At 38.1% G+C, this 20133-nt stretch overlaps 1 protein-coding gene across 1 annotated transcript in view; it reads left to right on the forward strand.

The window, feature by feature from the left end:
- Window positions 1–20133, forward strand: part of Bank1 (B cell scaffold protein with ankyrin repeats 1) — a 246458-nt gene that overhangs the window by 85186 nt on the left and 141139 nt on the right. The window contains exon 7 of the mRNA XM_028760512.1: window positions 13347–13543. Coding sequence (XP_028616345.1) covers window positions 13347–13543 — 197 coding nt within the window. The remainder of the gene's footprint in view (window positions 1–13346; window positions 13544–20133) is intronic.

Genomic DNA, 20133 nt, shown 5'->3' on the forward strand with positions numbered 1-20133 from the left:
AGTAAGTGACAACTTTCTCTCTCTCTCTCTCTCTCTCTCTCTCTCTCTCTCTCTCTCTCTCTCTCTCTCTCTCTCTCTCTCTCTCTCAAGAGAAAGGTACAAGAAGGAAGGAGAAAACAAAACCGCAAGAATTAATGCTATTCCTATTCACAGCTAGCTCCCGTGACTTGTGTTTAACTGTGACAAACAGGAGATGAAATGCTTTACATATGTTACCTTAATTCCTCACAGGTCTCCTGAGATACCATTTAATCTTTACCTTACAGCACTGATACTGGGATTCCAGATGTCAAGTCACTGTCACTCACAAGAAGCCTAGCTCTTTTTTGGCGGGGAGGGGATGCGTATTTCTATTGTAACTACAATTCTTCAAAGAACATTAGTTATTTAAACTTTGTTCAGAAATATCTGAAATCTGATCTCTAATCCCTTTAAGGAGAAAGATTAAAATTTGGTTTTCTTCTTCATAATCATATTTGGACACTTTACCTTGTTGCAAACATTTCCAGGTGTCCTTTTGGCATGTAAGTTCTGTAACCCTGCTGTCTGTAGTGTAACCTGCTGGCCTCTGGGTTATGGAGACCAGCTATAAGCCTGTAGCTGTCACCAGCAGAGTGCTCGCTCCAATGCATATCTCTCCATCACTCCAGTGCACATGTTGTTTTCCTGCCTAGAGACTGACGAACTGAGAGTGGCTAGCATAAAGCCTGAGCTAATGATGACCTTGTCACATGTGGTCAGAGACAATGCTGTACTGCTGAAAAGCCTCTGTGCAGTGCTATTTGTGTCATAAAGAACCTAAAAGCTGGGATCAGAAAAAAACCATAGTTCACTCTTGCCTTAAGAACTTCTGAAAACTGTCTGTCTGTCTGTCTGTCTGTCTGTCTGTTTGTTTGTTTGTTTGTTTTACAAAAATGGAGTAAAGGAAAATAACAGGGCAGGGGCCAAGATTCTGAGACCAAATGTGAAAGTCAAATTTGGTGATTTTTCAAGGGCAATGGGAAACTCGAAACAAGAAGGATGAGGAAGGTGAGAAAAAGAAGGTTAGTGGAGATAAAGGAGGGAGGGAAAAGAGGATTTTGAGTTCCTTTTAGACTACTCCCTGCTGATTAGGGGCACTGAGTTCCTTGAGGCAAATCCAATCTTTGTCTCATCAGAACATCTCCAACTTCTTGTCCCTTTTCTCTCAACCACTTGACAAACCAGCAGAAGCAGGAACCAGTAGGAGGAACGACCACACGTCTCTTGGGGCTCTGGTCTTTTTATACCCTCTCTAGAGTCCCTAGAATTAAACCATCTTCATCTGGCAGAACCACACCCCCACAAAGCACCCAGGAGACAAATAGTCTGCCACTGTGAACAATATGAAATATCCCCATATCCTATTCCCAGGATTAAAACAAACAGATGTTTACATAACAGAACTGTGTTTTTTAAGACACCAAAATTCTCACTATAGTTCTCCAGTGACCTCCGTTGTCTTAGAATGTCCCCTTGCAAACTTACTTTCAGAGACAACTTTGCTGGTAGACATAAGTATTCCAAATCTTCAGAAGGACAGAAAATGATTTAACAGGACTCTCAATTACAAGACAACCCATATATTTCAAGTGATATGACTCCTTTCACTGAAAGGCGATTGAAATTTGAAATAGAAGCTTCATTTTGATTTAAGCCATGTTCTTTACTATAGTCTGTTAGCGAACCTAATGCTCATTGTAATTTATTTGATTCTTGCTGTGCCAATATTTCATTTGTTGACTCTTGAGTTGTAGAGGCTTCTGGCTTTACAAGGTTCCATCACCACTGTCAGGAAAGCACTGACGCTTCTAGGACTCAGGGGAGCAGCTTGATAGGTCTTCAGATGAGACATCTGCTTCGTCCTCTGAATAGCAGCTTACCCAGTCACTTTCCTTGATGCGTAGGTAGACACTATTGGCTATACAACTTTTTTTGTTACCAAAATCCAGAACATCTTTCTTTTCTGTTTCTACCTCAATAACAGGGGTTTCAAAAATGACAGAGAGACTGACTCTGCTTCCCAGAGCTTTTCCTGCACTATTGTATCAGTATTTGCTGAAGATAGCCAAGAAGCAACACTGAACTTACATCACAAAGTCCCAGGATTTGTGGGTATAGAAGAGCTTTTAGCCCTTCTGTGGCATGAGGTCTTGTAACAACTTTTTTCTTGAAAGCTAAACAGGTTTGTTTTGAAAGACCCACTTTCTCATTGTTCACACAAATACTGAGAACTCCAATTGCTGACTTGTGGCCAATGGTCAGTTGGGTTGAGGTCACTAAAGAGAGTCTGTGTACCAATAACTCACACAAGCAAGCAAGAGGGCACCTCAGTTCCTTGAGGACCCTGGCATTCCTAAATCCAAATATCATTCCTGAGTTCCATGGTTCAGTTTTACAGTTTGTACCAACAGACTACACAGGAAAGGGCTTTGCTGTACTCAGTAGGTTCTAGTGTCCAGCAGTAGAAAATACATTATAAAGAGAAGGGGGAGTCATCAATCCAGAAACAAGACTTGGTCCTAAAAACATCCTGGAAACTACATGTTCCAGTACAACAAGAGGATAAGAGACTATCCTGAAACCCCATTGACCTGCATGTCTTTATGGTCCTGAGGCAAAGTTGCATTCCTATCTGAGGAGACTGGTATCAAACCCTGCAGGGTCACAGGAGCTGTGTATAGAGAATGTCCAGTCCAGAGTGCAGGATGCAGCATAGGCTGGTTCTGTACTGCAGCAACAAAGGCAGTGTGACTTCGTACACTATGAAAGATACTTCCAGAATGTTAGAGGTCACAATAGCAAAGAGGAGAGAGAAAGGAAGAGAGTGTGCCAGAGCTAAAGAAAGAAGATATGGGGAATTGTACCTACATTTGGAGGAAAATGTTATAGCAAGGTAACAATGTTGACTAAATTATATACACCATTTTAATATGTAATATATTTGAAATAACCTTATGTATTCATAAATGTCATTATGTATTTGGTAAAACTGTATCTTCCAATTTGACAAAATGGTGATTTTTCATTTCATTTAGCGTGATTGTCTCAAAGCACCCATTTTATCCTATGGCAAACACTACTGTTTAGGACAAAGCTCTGTGCCCCCAAAATTTCTAGTACTCAATACAAATTTACTAGATTTATTCATTCATTAGTGGCAACAAACAAGTATAAATCAACACCCATAGATATAGATGGTAATACATTTGAGTTTCAAGTATAAAAATGATTTTTTATTTTGTTGAAATAAAGCAAATATTTAGATCTCATAATTTTTGCCTTTTAGTTTATCATCTTCTTCTTCTTTTGGCATCTGCCACAACAGAATGAGGCTCTAGTCCCTTTGACTTTTGAAGATGCTGCAGTGACCTCCCTGGGTACTGAGTCTCTCTCTTCTGCATCTATAAATCCAGCACCAAAAGTACAGGTTTATTAGGGTCAAAAGTAATAAGCATCTATGAGTGTGTCAGAGTCAGGAAAGGAAATATAAACACCAGCCATTAGCAACAGCTAATAGGAAATAAACTCTCTACTATCCATTTTAATAAGAAAAATGCATGCTTGGGTTAGCCTCAATTAGGCACACAGAGGCAAACACAAAAACACAATGGAAACACACATTGTGTTTATGCACTACATAAGCTAACAACTAAGGAGCCTCCTCATTTGGAATTGTGAGGCAATGTTGCTCAGACCTAAATTTTTTTACAAATCCTAGCATGCCCAGATAGTGTTTACCACTTTGTCAGTAATTCACTCCTTGGACATCTCCCTTTATTTCTTGAAAAGGTACACTGTTCTGAGAGTGATGCTTTTACTAAACTGTTTTAAAAGATCTAAAACTGAACACTCAAACTGCTTCATTCTAATAAGAAAGAGGCAGAAAGTCATAGAAGAACTCATCTTTTATCTCATTCTGATAGGTAATGGTTTGCAAAGGACCATAGTCACCTTACTTCTTAGATAGACAGATTGATGGATGGGTGGGTAGGTGGATGATAGATAGGTGATAGATAGGTGATAGATAGATAGATAGATAGATAGATAGATAGATAGATAGATAGATCATAGGTAGAGAGATAGATAAGAGATAGAGCAATGAGAGATAGATAAGAGATAGATGATAGATTAATGATAAATGATGTATAAATAGATTGATGAGAAGTAGATGGTAGAATGACAAATGATAGATGATATATAGATAATATATTGATAAATAAATATGTGATAGATGATAGATAGATAGATAGATAGATAGATAGATAGATAGATAGATAGATATGTATGTATAAATAACTTTTATTTGCCAGATTTAATTGTCATCTCAGGGGCTTATTGCTGAATAAGCTCACGCTTTCTAGTTCTTTCTGAACCCTGACTAGCTGGTTCAACTCAGGTCTTGGCTCAAACTCCTCTTCAAACTGACCGATTTGAACTGGCTTTTCTCAGCTTCTTACTGAATCACTCTGCTTGGTCTCAAACTCACTCTCTCAATTTCTTCTAATCTTCTGGCTCCTTGTTATCTGGCTTTGATGACCTCTGCTGACCTGTACTGTACAAAGTACACCAACTCTACTCAACTGAGCTCCACTACATTGTCTGAATTCAACTGATCTGTACTCACTGAACAGTCGTTCAGGTATGGAGAGCACTCCGTACCTGATTCACTCTCTAATGCTCTTAAGTCACCTCTCTTTTCTATCTGTTCTCATAAGAGTTGGGTGTATCCTATCTCTGACTCATCTTGTCAAATCTTTCTCTGATTTGTCACTTTGTCTGACCCTCAATTAGGCATCACTTTCAAACATTACTGCTTCCTTCTACAAACCAACTTTACCTTCATTGTTTGAGATTAAAGGTGTGTACTAAGGATATGTTTGTATTCTAGCCAGAGGAATTAAAGGTGTGTCTGTATTCCAGCCAGATCACATAGACCTGGAAGGTCTGTGAATGTGAACCCTTGCCAGAGACCCAGTGTTGCTGTATTAAAATTCCTTTACATACATAGACAGACTAGATCTATGTATAAAATATATGTAATAAATATAAACTATGTATTAATGGACATAGATTTATGAAATACACCTTTTAAATAAAATTTGATGTATATGATGAGTTTGAATGGTGTGTTTCACTGCTTCATGCCACAGATTACTTGGACTTCTTTGATATCCATGATAGGAAATAAACATAGCAATTCCCCTGTAAGTCATAGCCCTCAGTGGTCACTCATGACCCCAACTATCATGTCTGCTTTCATACTGCTATTCTTCCTGGTTCCCCTGTTTTTTATTCTTTTACAGTAAACACACTGTAGATACAAAGTTGGAAGTTGACAAATAATTTTTATTGTTTAGCCTACATTTTATCAGGATTTATTATATAGACTATTTCATACACTGATTTTTTTAAATCCCTCCATTATTGTATCTTGCTTGCCCTCCACATGATTTCCATTCCTCTACCTCCAGACCCTCCTCCTACATTTATGTATTTTTTTAGTTTCCTTTTGATTATTATTGTTACATGTATGTTATACTTATAACATGCAAGTTACATATAAGTTTATTAGTACAACATTCTAGCCCATTTAACATTGATAATATATTTTTAAGGTAGATTCCTTGGTATTTTATAACCAATTAGAGAGCTAACTCTCTTAGCAGTCATTAATTTCCTATAGTTCTTTACCTATCACTGGGAACTTGTGAAATTTCTAAATCCACATTGGTATGTCAGCTGATGTTATTGTTCATGTCTTATATGTGTATACTAGATAATTCGGTACCATTTCCCTGTACTTTATAGAAGCAAAAATCTGGCAGTAGACATCCTGGTCCTCTGTCTGTTACACTCTGTCCACCATATCCTCCATTGAGTTTCTTGAGCCTTTCACTGTGAGAATTGAGGTGTTCATTATATCAGTCAGGGCTAGACACTCCATGATCAGATGGTCTTTGGATTTTGAGAAGTTGTGGATTGCTGCAAAAAGAAGCTTCTTTGATGGGAAGTGAGAGCTATACTTATCTGTAGGTGTAATGATAAGTGTTCAGAATATAGTGATATTGAGTTTTCAGCCCTAAATAGGTCAATTTTACCAGGGTTCACTAGGGACAGGCAATGTGGGCACAACTTTTAATTTTTTTCCTTAAATATCTGATAGGGCATTGTAATAGTGATAATTCAATTTCTACAAATACAGCGGGGGGGGGCAGACAGACAGACAGACAGAGACAGAGACTCATTAACTGAACTAACTGGCTAGCAAATTCCAGTCATTCTCTTGTCCAAGCAGTGCTCCAGTGCTTGTATTGCAGATATAGGCAGTGGCACATCTGACTTTGTTTCTATTCATTTGTTTGTTTGTTTGTTTGTTTGTTTGGTGGTGGTGGTGGCGACGGTGGTGTGTGTGCTCGAGTGTGCATGTTGATGATGGTGTTCTGGATGGTTTTTCACTTTTTAATGTGCTAGGGATGCTACGGATTCAAACTCAGTCCTCCTGCCTGTGTGGCAAATACTTTACCAATAATACCCCAGCCCCCTTCCCTATTTCTTTCTATTTAACACTCAGGGAAACCCCCTGCCCCAACACATTTGGCATAGCACAGAATGTAAGAGCTATTGTAATCCTCACTTCTAACCCTCTACTTTTACAAAGAGAGGCTGAGGAACAAAGGGTTTGAAGGAATATTTTTAAGAGGCCAACATTTACTGGTTGAGCCAGGATTAAAATGTGCATCACCTGTCTTTTAAGCTCTTCTTCATGTGACTCACTGTTTTGTCCCAAAGTGGCCACCTGGCCTCTCCCTCCATATGAATGAAAGCTTAATATCCAAGAGAGTAATTTGTGAGAACGAACGGCTTATGTGTCTCGCACTGCCAGTTCTCATATTCTCCTCACTGTCAAATTCTAAATTAATTCTTGTATTTTATACCTGGACACGTTCCATTCCATTTTTCATTCTATTTAGCTAGGTTAAGCTTTTAAAAGCTCTGGTTTGAATATGCCAATCTCATTCTTGGCTATCATTTTTAGGGATTATCTTAGACAGTTTAAGCACCCTGTACAGAATGTCCATGACTCAATTTCCTCCTCTGTTGACTTTAACTTGTAAAAGACATGTCTGATAAAATGATCTTTTAAAAGATTCCCCCAGACATTTTAGTCTTCTACTCTTCTATTCGGCAAACATTGACTGATGGATCTAAAAGCTGATCCTTCTTTTAGGTGGGGTAGATGGGACCCTGTGATTTTTGCCATAACTTGCTGCGAATTGTAGCTTTTTAAATTTATTCCTTGATAGTGAGACACACTACCCAAGAAATCTTGACTAGTTAAATTAAAATTTGAATGGCGTGACAGTACATGCAAGTAACCTTGGCACTGCATGAGACACTGTGCTAAAAACAAAACTGAACAAAAATTTATGTACTGAAAACTAACCATTCGTTAGTAAGTTCTTGTATATTTTGAAGAAATTATTACTTTTATCTAAGAAAATTATAAATATTAATTAATGCTGTTAGTTTATGAAAGTGACTAAATAAAAACAAAGACTAATAGAAAACCCCCCACACACACACATACAATTAGAATGTACAACTTTCCTCTTAATGCTACCTACACTGAGTCAAGAATAAGCAATTCAAAACTCAGTTTCTTTGTTTGTGAGTAGCGTCATTAGTTTTATGTTTTTGAGATAGGGTCTCGTGTGCTGGAGGCTGCTCTCCAATTCCACATGTAGTCAAGGAGGACCTGGAACTCCTGTTCCTCCTACATTTACACCCCATGTGCTGAGAGTATGAGTGTGCACCTCAAAAATCATGATTTGTTTTCTTAATTTATTTATTTTAAACTCCAAATTTTATTCCCCTCTGGGTCTACCCTCCGACTGTTCCACATCCCATACCTTCTCCCCGCACCCCTATCACCAGGAGGGTGTCCCCACTCCACCAGACCTCTAAACTTCATGGGGCCTCCAGTCTCTTGAGGGTTAGGTGCATCTTCTCTGACTAAACCCAGACCTAGCAGTCCTCTGCTGTATGTATATGTGTTTAGGGCCTCAGATCAGCTGGTGTATGCTGCCTGGTTGGTGGTTCAGTGTTTGAGAGATCTCGGGAGTCCAGGTTGAGACTTCTGGTCTTCCTAAAGGTTTACCCTCCTCCTCAGCTTCTCCCAGCTTTTCTCTAATTCAACCACAGGGATCAGCAGCTTCTGTCCATTGGTTTGGTGCACATATCTGCATCTGAATCTTTCAGATGCCTGTTGGATCTTTTAGAGGACAGTCATGATAGGTCTCTTTTTGTGAGCATTCCACAGCCTCAGTAATAATGTCCGGCCTTGGGACCTCCCCTTGAGCTGGATCCCACTTTGGGCCTGTCACTGAACCTTCTTATCTTCAGGCTTCTCTCCATGTCCAACCCCACAGTTCTAATTTTGACTGTGGGATGGCAACCCTTTCCTTCACTTAATGCCCTGTCTTCCTGTTGGAGGTGGGCTCTATATCTTCACTCTCTCTACTGTCAGGCATTTCCCTTGATTGTTATTATCATTATTATTATTATTATTATTATTATTATTTAATTGTTTTTTACAGTCCAGTCGTTATCCTCCTCCTAGTCCACCTCCAACAGGTCCTCATCCCATCCCTCCTCTTCCATCTCCAGGCGGATCTCCACCCACCCCAACCCCAAACCCACCAGACCTCCCCTCTCCCTGGGGCCTCAAGTCTCTCAAGGGTTAGGTGCTTCTTCTCTCACTGAGACCAGATCAGGCAGGCCTCTGCTGTATATGTGTTGGGGGCCTCATGTGTTGGGGGTGTAATTTAAAGTATAATAACACCATCTGCTCTCTTCCCTTCCTCTTCTCACCTCTGCCATATCCCCATCTACTTTGTTCCCTCTCTAATTCATGCTCCCTTTCACTTTAATTGTTGTTGTTACACACGTCTGTATAAAATACAAGTACAGCTCACTGTGTCCTTACAGTATTGCTTCTCTGTATATGATTTCAAGGTTGGTCACATGGTACTAGATAACCAACTAGGGGACTCATTCCTGAGGAAGACTAATTCTCTCTGTTCCAGCATTTCTTGGTTGCCTGTAATTCTTGGTCAAGGGGTGGGGCCCTGTGTAATTTCTTCCATAATGTTGGCCTATCTATTGATAGTGTACTTGTTTAGGTCTTGTTTACGTAGCCATATTGTTGAAGAATCATGAGTGAAGCTTCCCCGAGCATTTTCAGAAGGCACATTCTTAGAACAGGTGTCCCGGTCCTTTGACTCTTATGATCATTAAACTCACGCTTTCATTTTTTTTTTTTTTTTTTTTAGTCTTGACTGCAGTAGTTGTGTTGTGGGTATATCTAATCCAAAGTCAGTCATTCTTTGCATTTTGATCCCTTATAGTTCTCATAATTGGTGTTGTCTCTTCCAAAGAGAAAGAACTGTGATGTGGGTATAAAGTTCAGTATTTATAATACAATTAGGCTTTAGTAAAGTCCTGGGACCCCTGACTTCACTAGCCCTGGTACTACAAACCAACTCAGATATTTGCAAACCAAGCAGAAAATTAATTATAGAAGAAACATAAATAAACCTAATTTCAGAATGTGAAAAATCCTTTGCAAGTGAGAAAAAGAACCTCTTAACTATATCCATGCCTGATAGACTAAGACAAAATTTTGTAACAGGTCATTTGGCATCTTTGTTATGATTGTGTATGGCAAAGAACCCTAGCTATAGAGCACAGTACTGCTCACAAGCTCTAATGACAAAGATTCTGAAATGTACCCTTAAAAAAATGGTGTGGCACCTATGAAAACCACTGATGAAGAAGAAAACTGGGGAATGGCCCACATAGGCTCATAGATTTGAATGTTTGGTCACCAGAGAGTGATACTATTACGTGTGGTCTGATGGAGTAGGTAGAGCCTTGTTGTAGGAAGTTGCCATTGGGGGAGGGCTTTGATGTTTCAAAATGCTCAAGCCAGGCCCATTGTCTCATTCTCTTTCTGCTGTCTGCTGATCCAGATGTAGAACTCTCAGCTACACTTCCAGTACATGACTGCCTGCTAGCCACCATACTTCCCACCATGATATTAAAGGACCAAACCTCTGAGACTGTAAGCCAGCCCCAATTAAATGTTTTCCTTTATAAGTTGCCATGGTCACAGTGTCTCTTCACCACAATAGAATAATGACTAACATAGTGGGAGAAACAAATCTTGCAAAAATCTTTGGCCATATTGAAGGCAACAGCAGCCAAAATGTAAATACAGAGCACATGAACGCTGGGAAAAGCAGTTCTATGCTATAATGTCTTGAGCTGTGCATGTTGTCTGAGTGCCCTGCAGAGGTCTTGCTGAAAGAAATTTGGGTGGGAAGGAATCCCAGGACAAATCACAAGCCCTAAAGAGCCAAGCTCTGGTCACAGAAAAGCTGGTGACCAGGACTCAGCCTTTACTCTGTGCTGAAGCTGAAACTATGATCTGATCATCAGTATTTTTGAAGTCAGTGATCATCGGAGCCTGAGTGAAGCCCTGGCTGAGAAAAGCATCCTTTGCTCACTCTACAGATTAATTCTTCTCAACCATCAGAGCAGGCTTGGCTTTCTAAAATGTGTGTGCCCTATTATAGGATAGACACTGATTATTTCAGTCCTTTAGTACCATGCAAATATTACAATGCAGTAATAATGCAAGATTCATGAGAAAGAAGAACAGGAGAGCTCCTTAGTCAAGGAAGTAGCATCCCAAAGAGGCAGTCATAGAAATGCTCCTAATGCTGAACTTTGTCAGTTATGGGTATTTAAAGAACTACAGTGATCATTCTTCAGGACCCACTGAGAGAGTTAGTATAGAGGGATAAAAGGGGAAACTTCATCAGTAAAATGGAAAATATAGTAATGAAAAAACTCTCAAAGAAAACTGCTTAAAATTAGATGGACTGTCAGGCATGGTAACACATACCTTTAACTCCAGTGCTTGGGAACAGAGGCAGGGGGGATCTCCATGAGTTTGAGGTTAGCCTAGTCTACATGGTGAGTTCCAATCTAGCCAGGACTATGAAGTAAGATGCTGTCCAGATAGATAGATAGATAGATAGATAGATAGATAGATAGATAGATAGATGATAGGTAATAAGATGATAGGCGATAGATAGACATATAGATGATAAATAAATGAGACAAACAGACACATAAATTTATATAGGATTAGTAATAGAAACAACAGAGTAAGGAAGGAATCAGTGAATTTTAATACAGGTGAAAATACATTATTTCAACTAAAAGAACAAAGCAAATTCTTTAAATATATATAAAACTATAGAAAGACTAAACACAGCTCTTCTGTGTACTCATTTGCCTTAGCTCTGCTTCAGGTTTTGCCTGATCTTATTGGGTTAATCTAGCACTTACGAACTCAATTTCCCAGTGAATGCAAGGAAAAATGAAGCAGGAAACATTTCAAACCAAAAGTGATCCTAAATTGATGAAGGGAAACAAACATCAGATTCAATACGTCTTACAAAGCCCAGGAAAAAAATAAATTAATAAAAACACTAAAAACAAGTCTTAATAGAGTAGTCTCTGGGATAGGGAATAGAGAAATGTTGGGAAAATATATTCTACCCAGGAAAATAAAAGGCAGAAACAGAAGACTGTATTGCATAAGAATGTGGAAAGTATAACTCACTCATATGAGATACAAAATATCTTGTCTATTTTATAAATTTAGGATGAAACTGCCTCTAATATTGGGGATTGCTGGACTGGCACATGAGGGCACTTCTGTGATGATAAATAAAAGTGTATGGTTTAGGTGATTGTTACAGGCCTGTGCACAGTTGCCCAAATTCATTGAATATGATCACTTCCGTTTTAAACATAAATGATGCTTCTGTTGAAAATTGGATAGAAATAGAGACATAGGCAACTTTAAGCAACAATATTTACTAATTATGTGATCTAGGGTTAAATCCTTAAAATGACTGTCTTAGTTAGGTTTACAATTACTGTGATGAAACATCATGACCAAAGCAACTTGCAGAAGAAAGGCTTTATTTGGGTTGTAATTCTATATCACTATTCATCATTAAAGGAAGACAGGATTAGAACTCAAACAGGACAGGAACCTGGATGCAGGGGCTGATGCAGAAGCCATGAAGGAATACTGAACATTGCTTAATGGCTTGTTTCTCATAGCTTTCTCATCCTGATTTCTTATAGAAGCCACTAACCCAAGGGTGATCCCACCCACAATGGGAGGCACACTTCCATATTAATCACTGATTTTTAAAAAACTGTCACATAGGCTTGCTTACAACCTGATCTTATAGAGTCATTTTCTCAATAGAACTTCCCTCTCCTTCAATGAGTATAGTTTGTGTCAAGTTGACATATAACTAGCCAGGATAATGACAATCGAGAAAGGACCCATAATACAATGAAAGCATGAGTACAAACAAAACCTGATCAGCTTGCTTTGTTTGATACTGGATACATGCCCACAATACAGGAAAGAGCCATTAGACAATAGTGACCACCCCTTCTGCTGTGTGGAAGTAGATTCCCAAGGAAGTTCTTTATTTTGGGTTGCATCATAGTACATTAACTTGAAGATACTAAGGAAAATTGTTGATGTTATAGAATGTATACATTCCTACAATGAATAAATATTTATTTAATAAAATGCTGAAACTGAATTAATAGGGACTTAACCTACCTGAATGGCAGGATGCAGGAACCGTGATAAGGTATGGGCTCAAAGGAGATGCCCCTGTTCGTAGTTTTTCTATCGTACCCAAGGATGAGTTGATCAAAGTATAAGAGAATTTTGACATTGCCAGGTAGATATCTGTATCGATTAACTTTAACCTATATTAACTACAAAAATATATAATGCAATTCATTGCAAAAATAAGAATTTATATATTATATGTTTTTATTGAAAGTTGGTACCAACTTTAAATAATGTCAGCGAATGCCATAAGACTTTCACCTACAAAATGTTTGTCAGACTTTGACCCATTTCTTATCTAAAGGGCCAAGTACACTTCTTCAAATATGAATGGTAAAATTCTTATAGTAGTTTTAGGCTACTCCATTGTTAAGACTGGTGTATAAATGCTAGAGAGTCATTTGTATTTGTTTTAAGGAAGTAGGGAAGACAGTCTACATTGCAACAGCCACTGGTGTTTTCTTACATTTACTGAAGTTCTGTTCAGCTTCCTGAGTGTGACTTTCAGAAATAGATTGTGTATAACTGTGTCATAGAAGTACAGATATAAGGAAATACTCAATCTTGGTATTTCATCTGTCTCCAGATACTGATACCCAAGAGCTCCCAACACTCCTCCACTGTGCAGCAAAATTTGGCTTAAAGAATCTAGCTGTTCATCTGCTGCAGTGTTCAGGAGCAACCTGGGCGTCTAGGATGAAGTCTACGGATGGTTCAGACCTGCTGCATATTGCTGAAAGGCATGGTCATGAAGAGCTCAAGACAATCTTCAAAGACTTTCTTGTAAGTTTTCCGTCTCCTCATATACCTGCATCTGGTCCTTTATATGTGCACATATGTAAACATGCATACATTGCTATTTTGAAAACTGTGACTTTACACGATTAGAAACATTGCGCAGGATAAAAGCTTCTGTTGGTTTGTTAATCTGAAAACCCTGAGGATAAAAACCAGATTCACAACTATCAAATTAAATCAAACTTTGTTTAGTACTGGCCAGGAAAATGGACACTAATCAGGTCCATACCTGGGATTTCCAGAGAAATGACCCCAAATTTAGGTCAATAGGGTGCTCATGAAAGCAAATCAGGACAATGCTAAGGGCCTTTCCATTATCATACAACTGGGGATCAGCATACATCCTGATATATTTCCTGCCTATGTATCTATCAGTTATGTGTGATCAAGCACCTACGGTGCAGTTGGGTTCACCAAACTTGCTTTGGCGAGTGAAAACATGTGGCTTGTTGTATAAACAACAGTCTCCAGAAACTCAGAATGTATCTGTCTTTAGGCTAGTGGGGCTTAGAGCTTAACTTTATTTAGACTTTACAGGGTCTGACTTGTCCGTTACCTTAAAAATCATTTTATAAGATCAGTGAACTACATTACCCAACTCTGAGTCACCCATACTCGTCTGTCTTTGAATCCAATTTGTCCTTCTGGCATCTGGGGAATCCATTCAATATTGGAAAAGAGATGGCAAAAAGGCAATGAAACTATTTACCTTCATGTCTTTGTTTAAGAATCTAGATTCTGTTAAGTACATGCAAACAGGTCAGTAAGTGCTTGGGTTAAGGAAAACACTTTGGCAGTCATTCAGAAAAGCCTACTCAATAGCAAATGAATTTATATTGCTGGAATTTATTTCTCTTGTGTGATTCCTTCTATCTCCCTTTTGACTTGACTTTCCTTTCCTTATTGTTTCTATATAAATCCCAAACTTCAAACCATTCTAGACAGATAATTTAATGAGAAGGCACCAAGTGAAAGATTTTAGAAGGGAATGATATTATTGCAGCAAATAAAACTCACACACTATGTTCTCATAACCAAGTTTAGAAAAGCCACTGTTTTGTAATAAGAGAAGTGTATATTTTGCCTCAGAAAGTGAATTATACTTGTGAAGGTACTGGGGAAAGTTGAATGTGACAGCAATTATGCCAGTAAATATGTCAAAATTTATCCTTGGATTTTCATAACTAATATAATTGTATTGCCAACAAGCAGTTAACATAGAAAGATGGGATATTGTAAATGGATTCTGGCTCTTTTAGCCCTTAACTGATTATCACAGAAATTCAATCAAATATTGGACTTACAAATCTAGTGGTCAATTGTAGTTCCCAAAGTATAAAATGACAAAAACTAATGCGGTGCTGTTCTTTATTCACTAGGAGTAGCATCATATTACAGGAGCGGGTGCATGCCATCCACTCTCTGAAGTGGCAACAGAATGTATTTTGTACATATTTAAAATAAACATAGAGCCTGTAGTCTAGTAATGAAGTTAATGAGGCACAATTTTCCAGTCTAAAGCCTTCAATGAGAAGCATGCCTCACCTGAATCCCGGTGCACTATGGGTAGTGACTATCACCCGTGCTCGTCATTACATTCATTTTACTACACGCCCTCTATATGAGGTTGGTGATCAGAGGATATGGTGTGCATCCCGGGTCAGTCAGTCTTGTCAGCTTTACATTACCTGTAACACGCTCATTTGGCACTCTTGGGTCCTCTAAGCTCCCAAACTCTATTTTCTAATTTGAGTTTCTCGTGAACTCTGGTTAAATCTTCATCAGCCACAATTACTTTCAAAGATAATCCCCAACTTTCAGAGTTATGATTCTACTTCTCTTTTCCTGGAGACTTAACTTTTCTTTTAGAGACTCTGTGGGAACCTTGTGTGCCTGCTAAATACACTGCAGAGTATCCTGGTGACTGTCCTTATGAAAGACACTATAGGGATACAAGAAGAAGACAGACAGGCATAAAACACAGTGGGGATTTAGTTTAGTTTAGTTTAGTTTAGTTTAGTTTAGTTTAGTTTAGTTTAGTTTAGTTTAGTTTAGTTTAGTTTAGTTTTGTTTTTGGTATCTATGTCTCTGTTTCTATGTATATGTCACAGATTCATAGTGTTTGCTCTCATGGTTTCTAGGTAACTACTCACTTTACAGTACTAGCTTATTACTAACTTTATAGGGTTCAGCTTGATCACTATTGCATTTGTGAAGTGATTTTTATACGCTGTTTGTAAGCGATCCTTTAGCTAGGCTGTTTCTAGATTTTATCATTATAGATTAGATGGATATCAATCTGTGATCATTCTGCCGTGACTGAGAATGTGCCTGTGACTGGGGCTGGTGCAGCACTAGCGGATGGCAGATCTGTAAATGTGTTTTGATGACCATGGAAAACTTAAGATATAATAAATTTTCAAGCAATCAGATTTCCTCTTGCAAATGTGTGGTTAAGAAACTGTAAATATCCACAGGATGTGATGACACTTTTGGAAAGTGTTTCTTATGAATTACAGGTTACATAAATTATTTCTCTAGGTATCAACTTTGCATAAACAAATCTAAGAGTTCCTTGGTAAAGCTATACAAGATAAAACTCATGTTACTACTATTTATTCCAAATTATATTAGCTGTGTCTTTAGGTGAGTGTCTAATCTGAGTAGCAAAAAAATTTGATTCTCATCATATTACTAAAATATCGTATTTCTTAAATATTTGTGTAACTGTAGTATTGAGTTTTATACTAATCCATCAAATGTATTCAGACATATCCTCAAACTTTTCTCAAACTATTTTTCTTAATGATTTGGAAGCAAGCACCGTTCAAATTTGAAGCTTCTAGTCCACCATCAGATCATTTAGTTTACTGAAAAAAGAATACTACTTTTCACTACAGACACAATCTAGCCCTGGCCAGTCTGATGATTTATTCAATTCTTGTTCATCTTTCATCAGAAGACATAGTTGATTTACAGGGAGCTATATTCAGTTTATTGGGCTATAATAAGTGAGGGGGAAAGGAAGATTATTATTTCATAATAATATAGACAAAAGGCATTATCTGATATTCATAAGCCACCCATATCCTTATCATGATGTTAACTGTGTAGAGGCACAGACGGAGGAGCAAGAGAAATTCTTAAATCATTGTCTTATTTTTATTACCTTTTCCTATGAAAATTAAGCAATGTATACTTAGTTTATGAACAGAAATTTTCAATGTAAAGCGATTTTGGGTAATCGATAATGATGCTTGATACTTTCTTTGTCACCATGATAAAATATCTAACAAGAAGTATCGTAGAAGGAGAGATTGATTTTTGACTCACAGCTTGAGGTTATCATTCTGCCCTGATGGGGTGATCTTAGCAGTAGGTGGCCCTACGGTGACAAGAGTGTGAAGCAATTGTTCAGTCACATCTCAGTGCTACAGGAAGGAGAGAAAGGAGAACTCCTGTGCCCCACTGTCTTTCTCTCATCTTTCTCATTCAGTCTGGAATCCCAGCTCATGAGATAGTGACCTCTCATTCAGAAGAGGCATTTCCCTCTCTATTAATTTTTTTCTGGAAATGCTTTTATAATCGTATCTAGTCATCTTCACAAGCAAAATTAATAATCACAGCTGTCTAATACCAGAATTTCTCTAGGATTGGTACTATGTCTAAATGAATTTCACAGGCTCCAGGGACACCCATGCCCACACACTCATGGGCAGCACTGATGGGTATTAGCAGACTAGTAAATAAATGAAATCTGAAGTTAGGAATGGGAATTGTTGGGGAGATAAGGAAAGAGCTGGAAGAGGGCAATATGGGATCATATTTCATTGTATGCATGTATGAAAATTAAGAATAAAAGCCATGCATTTCTATAAATTACAGAAGATACGAAATAGCCATATTTTAGTTTCTGACAGTGTCTACTCTGGGAATTACTTTGAAAAGTGGATGGACAAATGTAAAAGACTTGGTTATTAAACCTACAAATGCATATAAACCACAGCTTGCTTAGCAGAATTTTTTTTCTCAAATCGTAATTCATTCACACAGGGGTTATAAACACAGAAAGGCAGGATGTGGGGAAGGGGATGACACTGGAGTGTGGGTGTTCAGGGGGAATACAGATATCTTCAGAACCGGGTATCGGCTGGGTGAAGGTTCAGGGGACAAGTCACTATGACTCTGCCTATGACTCGCTTGACCTTATCTAAGTTGGTATTGTCTGCCAAGGCTACCTTGAGGAAGTCCTCAACTATTGAAATGGCAAATAGAAATACTATAGGTTAGTTTAAGACTGTAATAATATAATTAAAATAACAAAGATTAAGAAATTAAAAGCAGAACTGGAAGCTGGCACCAAAGTAGAAGGGGCTTTGAGATTTAAGATAAAGCATGCAGCAAATGTGTGTAAAACAAAATTAGTATCAGTAATATATCCTCACAGTATTTTGTTACCCAATCATTCTCATCAGCTAAAAGCCTTTAATAAAAGTTACATTAAAGTCCCAATAAACAAAGAAAATAGATCCTTTGTTGAAGACTGGTTAAGAACTGGAAAAGCAACAGATTCTTATTTTAGGAATAACTGAGAAAATTATCTTTCTTCAGCTATAATTTTTGTTAATATTGTTTGGTGGAAAAATTAAAAAGCTCTGAATTGTAAAGGTTCTTTAAGACATTTTTATAAAATGGAAAATGTGACATATATTGTGACCAGGACTTTGGTTGTGAAGTTCTTGTGGCATTTTGCCTATTAGTAATCCAAGCCTGTGGACTGTGTGTTTAAGTATGAGTATATAGGTGGTAGGTGTTTCAGGATGGCCTGAAAGGAAGAGAAATTCTGCTGTGACTATTGTCACCTAATATACTTGCTCTTTTCTTCACTGCCAAGGGCTGGAATAATCTGGGACGGTGGTTGTGGAGGCACTGTGCAGAACCTTCAATATAAAGTGTCATTTGCTGACTAATACAAGGAACCTTCCTACTCAGTGGTCAGGCTTTGTGTTTGACCTTGTGACAGCCACTCTTCCTGAACCCTCACTCTGTCATTCTAAGCATTGGAAACTTAGCACTTCAGATGTAGTATTTTGCTCTCACATGGATGGTTCCAATTAATTTAGTATATATTGGCATTATGTGTATTTAAATTGGAGCATATCCTACTTGGCCTGTGTGTTTTTTCTGCCTTACATATCTGGAGTATCACAGTAAGAAAGCTCTGTCTTCTCACAGGCAGGTGAAGCAGCCTATATTTCTCGCTGATGTTCATTTAACAACTTGTTTGTGCACACTTAATAAAATCGTTAATGATGTTTCAATAAATAGTATCTAGAATTTTTTAAACTCTCAATCACTTCATAATAGTAGATATTTGAAAATCTAGGTTTGTAGGTTTTTGTCTACTTTGCTATCTATGAAAAAAAAACTGTAATTGTTTTTCAAACATTTTTTCACAAGTTAATGTGCTTAGTGAAACATGTATGAGACGTAGCTGAATTCAAACCAGAGAAGCTGTAACAGTGATTTCACCAAACATGTTTTATTAACTGTAAGAAACCAATTAAGAAGACCATCCATAGGCTATACATCACCTGGATAGTCATTAGGAAAGACATTTCTCATGGCTATTAACACCAGTGTGTGAAGCAGTTTACAACAATCTTTGAAATAGTGCTTTGTAGTTTACCAAAGCCAAGAAAAAACATATCTGTAATTCTCAGTAAAACCTACTCATAGGGGCCACAGTGATTGTTTTCTCAGTGTATAGCTATGTTCATAAATGATCCCTATATTCAGAGTTTCTAGTATAGCTAGCAGTATCTGTGTATTCTCTCCTTTCCTGTATATATGGACAGACTGCTTTTAAGTTTCCCTAATTAACTACCCATTACTCTGCTTCCCTAAGGGGAATGAGAAGCATCACAGGTCAGGAAGATAAAAGTTGATCTCTGTCACAGTGCAGTTCATTTTAGAGGGAAATAAAGATGAGAAAAACATCTGAATAGACCTCAAGTATTGTTTCAGTTCAGACAAGTAAACATGCCCTAGTTAAGGTTAGTATTGCTACGATGATACATCATGCCCAAAAGAAATTTGAGGAGGCAATAAAGTTTATTTGGCTTATACTTCTGCCTCCATCATTGTTCATCATAGAAGGAAGTCAGGACAGAAACTCAAGCAGTGTAGGAACTTGGAGGCAGGAGCTGATGTAGGGGCCATGGAGGAGCACTGCTCCCTGGCTTGTCCTTTCCCCAGCCTGCTTTCTTGTAGAACCCAGGACAGCCAGCCCAGGGGTGGCTCCACCTTCAATGGCTTGAACATTTCCATGGTGATCACTAATAAAGAAAATACCCTACAGGCTTGCCTGCAGCCCAGTCTTACAGAAGCATTTTCTCAACTGAGGCTCCAATCTCTCAAATGGTTCTAGCATGTGACAAGTTGGAACAAAATCGTCCAGCAGAAAACTCATTGTAGCATTTATTTCATGAGTAAAATCAGCCCTCGATCCCAACAAACCAGATATTCTATAATATTAATACAGATATGTTTTAGATTTCTTCAATGAACCTGAT

The sequence above is a fragment of the Grammomys surdaster genome, unplaced genomic scaffold (genome assembly GCF_004785775.1).
Source record: "Grammomys surdaster isolate TR1022 unplaced genomic scaffold, NIH_TR_1.0 126531, whole genome shotgun sequence".
In the NCBI taxonomy this organism is placed as follows: domain Eukaryota; kingdom Metazoa; phylum Chordata; class Mammalia; order Rodentia; family Muridae; genus Grammomys; species Grammomys surdaster.